This window comes from Ylistrum balloti, unplaced genomic scaffold (genome assembly GCF_031769215.1).
Source record: "Ylistrum balloti isolate Yb309-2 unplaced genomic scaffold, AGI_CSIRO_Ybal_v1 Utg369684, whole genome shotgun sequence".
NCBI classification, from domain to species: domain Eukaryota; kingdom Metazoa; phylum Mollusca; class Bivalvia; order Pectinida; family Pectinidae; genus Ylistrum; species Ylistrum balloti.
In genome coordinates this window covers 807,899-816,166 of record NW_026781923.1, presented here as the reverse complement: position 1 = coordinate 816,166, position 8,268 = coordinate 807,899, and the positions used below count along the sequence as shown (strand labels likewise).

The following is an 8,268-nucleotide window of genomic DNA, read 5'->3' as shown; positions in this document are numbered from 1 at the left end:
CTACCTCATTTCCTTATTTACGTTGTAGCCTACGGTTTGTCATTTCCTTTTTACGTTGTACGGTTTGGAGTGATATTTTAGACATTCGTAGGCGTCATCATTATTTTAATACTACGTGATGTGTTTCAAAAAAACTGCATTTGCTGTTGAACACTTTGAGACTGTATGACTAGATCAGTGACATAAAGTCGAAATAACTTGTGCAGACGCCATTTGGCAAACTGAAAGTAGACTGTCAGTCAATGTTAACAAGGAACCAGTCAAAATGGTATGAAACTACTTTTAGAGGCTTGGATACTATTAAGGGTGACACTTATATTAACATAAAATAGCGAGAATGATGAGACGTGGAAAGCCTGTAGACAATGTCGACGTTAAAGTTGTGTTGCTTGGTAAAGCCTTTGCTGGGAAAACCTGCCTTGTGCAGCGATATATCAATCAAAGTTACAATGACACGCCATACTCTAACGTAAGTATCTTTACTTATTTAAATGCCTTGTCCTTTTGAAAGACATCGATGCTTATACTTGTAAGAGTTTGATTTCTAGTTTTAATAATTGAAGCATAAATTTTTCAGCAGCATGATACATGTACATTCAAATAATCTTTTACTCAAAAGGCTGCTGATCATCAATCTGCTATTTCATATTCTGTCTAGAGGGCGGTCGAAGATTATCATTTGCAACAAAGACAAAAGTAAAGTTGTAAAGATAATTAGAAACCTTGGTACTTATAATCTTCAAGATCACCTGGGCTTGACCAAAAATTTCTGTCTCAGAATGATAATCTAGTGTCAGTATCAAATGAGCATAATCAATGAAAATGTAAATATCAATAACAGCATAACAAATATGAATAATGACATTGAATTTTCAATTTAGAGACAAAATAATAATGTCTATAATAGAGCTATTCAGGCCCCTGTGCCTTTTGTCCTTAATTCAGCACTATGCATGTATGTAGTATCCCACATCACAATGCAAGTTTTTAGAGTGATAAGCTGTCAGTATTGTGACATAAATGGAACTTTTTGTTTTCAGACAATTGGTGCTGCCTTTGCATCTAAGAAGCTGAGTTGCAAAGGAAGAAATGTAGTGTTGAATATATGGGTAAGTCATCAAATCATCATTTGATCTTAGATAATCACAACTCCTGAACTATCTCTGTTTTACCTTTCAGAAGTCAGCCTTCATAACATACCTTGTATATATCATAAGTGCAGTATTTTATTGCTAATTAAAGACAATGATAATTAGAAAATTTTAGACATGGTGTGTTAGAATTACTTGAATCAGAGTCAATTAACATTTCATAATTATAAGTGAAGACTTTGCAACAGGTTACTATACTGTTGTTGCATATTAAACTTGGGCAGATTGTGTAACTAAACACTTAAATAATGAGTAGTAGAATGTCATTCACTTTTAGGTGTCAGGAAGTTTCAGGTATGTATTAAGTACCTTTATTTATAAAATTTCTCTGATACCCTGTAGGATACAGCTGGTAGTGAACGATACCAGTCCATGAGCAAGATCTACTACAGAGGAGCTAGAGCAGCCATACTGTGTTATGACCTGACAGACAAATCTAGCTTTGAGAAAATTAGATTCTGGGTCAGTGAATTACAGACGAATGAGGAGGTGAGATTTATCATCATGTATCTGTTTGCAAATACTGAAGTATTTACTTGTTACATTGAATTTATTTATCTATTTTTGCACTGACAAAACAGTGTATATTCCTAGATCACTGTTAAAGCTGACTTCATTGATACTGACACCTGACTTAATTGACACCTGACCTTATTGACACCTGGCTTTACTGATCACTTACTGAACTGACACTTTGCTTTATCAAACACTTTACTTTTGATGTAACGCTTTACAACAAATGACACATATCTAACACAGAGACACTAAAATTCACAACAGGTAGCATTGATAAAGATCCTTACATATCTGACATGTGAAATGATGGCACCAACAACAACGTATTTTTCACGTTTTACTTTTACTGAACAAATACAATGTAATTTTAAACAAATGTCTCGGCCAATGACAATCTTTACTTATTTCAGGATCAGGCAGCTGTGTAATAGAATTTTTTTTGATGAGTGATTTTTTAGAAAATTTCAAGTCAGGATCTAGCAGTTGATGATGGAGTGATATTACATGTGATGATTGTTTTCATTTGTAGAATTGTCGAATGTATCTCTGTGGTACAAAGAAGGATCTTATAGATGATGATCCAGAATCTAGAGCAGTCAGTTTGAGTGTGGTAGAGTCTTTAGCACAAGGTAAAAACACTCTGTTGCTGTGTGAGGTTGCAAGAAATATCACAATCTCCAAAAAGTGGATTGTCATTTCTATTCCTAGTTGTTGGAACTTACTAAAAGCATTACAGTTTGTGAAAGTCTTAAACATAGTAAACATTGTTCCATAGGGATGGATGCTGTCTGAAAATTTTTTTTTTTTGAAGATTACATTGTATTAAAGATATATAGTTGTTTACATTATTGTATAGTAAAAAAAACATGATTTAAGTGTTATTCTAGTAGATGTTAGCATGTCTTGTTTTGGAAATGCCCTATTTATGCTGGAAAATAAACTCACAGGGGCCAATGCATAACCCCTGACTCAAAGTGAGGGTGGGGCCGGGGATGGGGTAGCTTTTGTTGAATTTTCTACAGAAACTACAATGGATTTGATGGACTTTTTACAGACATGGGATTATTGACAGATAAGCACTATTGATGGTAATTCACATTTCTATATATCTATTGTGTCCCATCTGATAATGCTAATCTTGTTTTACTTTCAGATTTACAATCAGATATATATGAGACATCCAGTATTACAGGTGAAACTGTAGGTAAGTATTGACAGATTAATTCCTTTTTCTAATATACAGTTACCCACATAGGGTATATTATTATTGTAGAGAAAGATTACATAAGTAAGTAACTCACAATGAAGTTTGAGGCTAGAGGATTACTGGAAATAAGATATTTATCTGTCTGGAGTTTTTCTAGTAATGGTACCTAACCTTCGTATTCAATGCTAACTTTGTATGCACAATCAGTACCTGCAGTAGTTGTGCACTGTTGTCCTTTCATTTTGATGATTTTATTGGGAGTAATGGAGATATGCCCCTTCTTTTGTATTCTAAGTAAAGTACGACAGGTCCACAGTAATGGAGATATGCCCCTTCTTTTGTATTCTAAGTAAAGTACGACAGGTCCACAGTAATGGAGATATGCCCCTTCTTTTGTATTCTAAGTAAAGTACGACAGGTCCACAGTAATGGAGATATGCCCCTTCTTTTGTATTCTAAGTAAAACTATTGCTAAAATATGTTTCTTTGCTTTATTTGTAAACTTTATTTAGGTCCACAGTAATGGAGATACACTGCCCCTTCTTTTGTATTCATACAGTAAAGGATACTGACAGGTCCACAGTAATGGAGATATGCCCCTTCTTTTGTATTCTAAGTAAAGTACGACAGGTCCACAGTAATGGAGATATGCCCCTTCTTTTTTATTCTAAGTAAAGTACGACAGGTCCACAGTAATGGTACATACTGCCTCTGACAGTTCTGGGGGAAATTGATACACATTATCAGTACCTTTTTAGGTAATTGTTAACTCATTGCCAGCTTTCTTTCTCTTTACAAGCGAACTTCTTTGTGGATTGTTCTAAATCTTACTTGTATGAACTTCCCTGAACTATTGCTAAAATATGTTTCTTTGCTTTATTTGTAAACTTTATTTAGATCCTTATTTATAAAATTTCCTGCAAGGTACTTACCCACCCCAATCCCGGTATTTGAATCTATCATCTGACGTGGCATTCAAGATGGCCACACTTATGACCATCTTCAGAATCTATTTTGATGTGACATACAGCTAAAATACTATTTAAAGGATACTGATAGAACTTTATGTGAATGATCAGTAAGATAGTTCTGAACAAATGTTGCTTATCTAAGGTTCATCAGAAATACAATCAGGTCACCGAGAGGAGTCATGAAACATTACATAAATTTCTCTTTAGAGACCAGATAATTTGAGATTGAAACTGTTTGGTATATAATACGAGTCAAAAGACCTACATGGTACAAACTGAAGATGTACAACACAACATCAGTTCCTATAGGTTTTCCTATTTAAAACTTAAGAGTTTTGAAGTGAAACTGATGAGTCAGAGTATTAGATGTTAGCAGCATACCTGGAAGAACTACTTAAAAACATTTCACCAGTGTGGTTTAAAAACATTTGTGATTTGGGTTTTGTATATTAACATCTATGAAAAATCAACTTCTGTTTATAATAAATAAATAAACAAAAAGCAAAATGTATTTTCATTTTCTCAGATTTCCCAATTTTACTTGTTACTGTTTAAAAATAGACCCTATTTATTGGACCCTGATCCCAGTAAAAAATTGCAAGAAAATCTCTGGAATTAGTAGTATTAAATGTTGTCTGAAGGTGGCCTACATATTAACCTTAGGTATGACCTTATATTGGCATGAAACACATTATTGATTAGAATTGAACTGATGAAAAATGGCCCTTTCTTAACCTCTAAACTAATAGATATATGAATTTGTGGTCATAGATCACCCTTGTGATATATATAGGGCAGTTGTAAGTAAAATAAATGGCATTAGTGTTAGAATATGTTATTTTACCAGGTTGATCATATGCTTAAATTATGCATGTATGAAAAAGCATATGTATGTTGTATACGTGTTGCAGATGAAATGTTTGAGAAACTTGCAGAGGACTATGTATTAAACATGAAAAGCAATCCTTCCACAAAAGAAAATGGTAAGAAATTTTATTTATACATCTATTTGTTAATACTAAGATTGCTTAATTAATCAATTATATGGGGAATTGACACGGTTTAACATTCTATGAACAGTCGTGGTAATTTTTAGGCAGAGTCTCCTTATGAATACTGATGGCTACTTCAGTGAATAATAAGCAGGAAGCCTGTCACATGACATCCACAGTAACTACGGTAAAATATCTTGCCTAAGGATACCTAAGGTGTAACCAAGTCAGCACTGTTCACTTCCTAGCCTCCTGAGAATCACAAACTGCAAAAATGGAAACAAGTTTATCATTAAGTATTTCCATTTTACTAGGAGATATTATAGACTGGAGTGTGCAATTTTGACCTCTTAACCAGAAAAAAATCAAACTTCCTGTTCTAAAGTTATGACTTGATAAAATGTAAATTAATAAGTTTACTATTTGATTTTGATTTCCTCCTTCTAATACCATAGCCCCTTCAGTATAGGCTTACTAAGAGGAAGTTCATATGTGATAACTCATTTTCTGTTCACATACTATCTAGTAAATATACCGGTGTTGTGAGTACATTGTCAAATGTTTAAAAGTGGCACATTGTAATATTTGAGCACATAATCAGGTGTTAAAATGGTTTATTGTAACAATATTTTAGTACATAGTCACATGTTCAGAAATCTGATTCTTAGTGTATGGACTTCCTGTTTACTTAAGTACTGTTCCTGCCTTACTATTGTAGTGTTTTAGCTAGGATTTTTAATAGTACTAATACCTGTCTTTTTTGTCTTGTTGTTAATGTGCTCATGGTGTCTGTATAATATTTTTTTGTTTTTGACAGGAGTGGATGAATCTGTTTTGACCCTGCATGAGCATTCCCCATCAACACATCGATGGAAATGTTTCCAGTGTTAGACAATTAAAACATAGAACAGAATCCTGTTGATACAGTGTGTTATTCAATGTGATTGTGTATGTAACTTGTAATATAATGCAACACTTTGATGTTTCCAGTTTCTATGGGTTGTTTTTTACATGGAAAAAATCTATTTTTATTGAATTAATTTGCCTTCTTGTCTTTTTATATGAAGTCTTTGGTAATTTGGAAAATTTTCTGATTTGTGTGTCAGAATGGATATTCTCTTTGGTTCTAAATTTGTCCACTTTGGAGATAGTTCTGGAGGAAAGAAACAATGTTATAATCTTAAGATGTTTGCAACTAATTGCTAATAAGCCCATAACTGGAACTACACTTTGTTATTTGTTGCTGTAGGTATGAAGAACAGCAGATGCTCTGTTATTTTCTGTAGTACGCCTTTCGCCCTATGTTAATTAAGATTATGTGTTGTCCTGGTTGGATTATTGTTGGGAATCCATGTATATGATTCATATGTAAGAACATTGCAGGGTATAATATTGTACATGTAAGATTGATATTGGTGAAGATGAAGTAAAGTTCATTGTTACCAAGTAAGACCAGTCTGAATCAAGTCTTATCAGGCATGATTATCTTTTTATGAATTTATTTTTCAAAAGTGTTTGCCAGAATCTTATATTTTGAAGTTTTTGTTAGTAATATATATGGCACTCTTTAAAAAAAAATTCTTCATTATAAAGATGATAGTTTCTGTATTTATTTGGTTGGAAGGTTTGATATCTTGTGTATCATTAGTTAGATAGTAAGGTTGCACAGCTTCTATGTTATGCTTTAAAAAATACTTCCTTGTTTATGTTAGTTCTCTCATGTTTCAGTTGTAGTTTTATGATACAACCCTGCACATTACACGGTCGATGAATAAATGGACAACTACCATGTACAGCTACGTATGTGACTCTTGACACTTATTTGAGTGATTTAATTAAAAATGATTATTATAACATTCTTAACAGCCCATCAACATATAAAATGTCATTAGGGCCATCAACCGGTAGAGTTGATTAAAAAATTGTAGGATATATTAAAAAGGTTTGCTTCATTCATGTTCAGGTATGAAATAAATTACTGATATATACATATAGGGTTAGTGCAATTCATCATTATATCAAGGATCTACTATTTATAATTTTTAAAAAATTAAACTTCCTGTCTTGTTAAAATTTATCTCTAGTAAACTTTAAGCTCAGGTAGTTACCAGGTGATAGATCTTTATACTTGTGTGAAATGGGAACCCGACAAATTGATAGCTCTTCTGATGAAGAATTGATAATCACAGGTAAGTGTTGTACAAAATTCATGCTATTTTGTTTCAGGAAGAAGATTAAGGAACTATAGAGCTAGTCAGTAACTTAGTATTATCTCCCCTTACTTCATGGTACGGGTATTATCTCCCCTGGCTTCATTGTATGTGTTTCAATAGAACTAGTTCCTTACAAAGAAATATTGCTTAGTGTAGAGATTCTCTAGAAAACTGATAAGGTAATGGTGATAGCATATACATCATTGATATATTTAAATTTGAATACTACCTTCATATTTACTTGATCACTGATAAACCATGTGCCCATATTTGTAAAATTTGAATATTGGTACTAAAGTTTGATTTGATATTCTTTTGTGAAAATGTCACTTTATTTACTCAAGTTGGTCATCTCCATTCTGAAATATGACTTCTGGCACAAAAGTGCCAAGTGATGTACAGTATATTTATAACATTTCTGTTTTCATATTTTCTGTTGGAGGAACTGCACATGACTAAGATCTTCCTCAGATCGTTGGTGTGCCATATTGGGTTCTTTTATACAAATAATGTCATCTGTATTTTTTGCATAAAATTAATTGAATTAATAAAAATTAACAGAAAAAACATTTCTGACTTATTTTGATTTTAACTGGGAAAGTAAATTAATTTTTTTTCTGCAGTCACCAGTATTTGTGACCTCACATCCTTTCTCTTTAGTTTAAGTCAATATGTGTAGTTAAAAGCAAAAGGCATTTCAAGCCTCAAAGATGTGTCCTGTGTAAACATATTTTATAAACTTTTTCAAAATTTTGACATGACATTGGATACAGCATTAACACCAACATTAACAGTTTTTATCATTTTTGCCTATATTCTCTCTAAGTATTAAGGTCAATCAGAAGAAGTCATAATAGTATTTTAAAATTTAATTCTTGCTTTCTTAAAATATGAATCAAGGTCAATTTCTAATCATAGTTCTTTGTTTACATCACTAGAACAAACTGTATTATGATTATGTGCTTTTCAGTTAATAAGAATGAATTATTCAGTGTTTAAACAAATGTGATCTCTGTGCAACCTTTCACTGTAATTATAATTTCATTTTCAAGCTTTGTCTGGCTTCATCCTTAGAACATGCTTACCAATTTTACAAATTTGACCCTGTTGAACATAGATGTGGATCAAGGTCATTTCTGTGTATAAAATTTGAAGGCTTCATCCCAGTCCTGCTAGACCATTAAGGTTCTAGGCTTTTCTAGTGACTTCTTTTTAGGT

The 8,268-nt window shown here is 32.6% G+C and overlaps 1 protein-coding gene across 1 annotated transcript; it reads left to right on the top strand.

Moving 5' to 3' along the window:
- The first annotated feature begins 11 nt into the window (after positions 1 to 11).
- LOC132564970 (ras-related protein Rab-24-like) lies at positions 12 to 7,619 on the top strand. The gene is made up of 7 exons (XM_060229578.1): positions 12 to 469; positions 1,041 to 1,109; positions 1,494 to 1,640; positions 2,197 to 2,296; positions 2,821 to 2,871; positions 4,757 to 4,828; positions 5,655 to 7,619. The coding sequence occupies exons 1-7, from the start codon at positions 338 to 340 to the stop codon at positions 5,726 to 5,728; spliced, it is 645 nt and encodes a 214-aa protein (XP_060085561.1). The 5' UTR covers positions 12 to 337; the 3' UTR covers positions 5,729 to 7,619.
- The last annotated feature ends 649 nt before the right edge of the window (positions 7,620 to 8,268 follow it).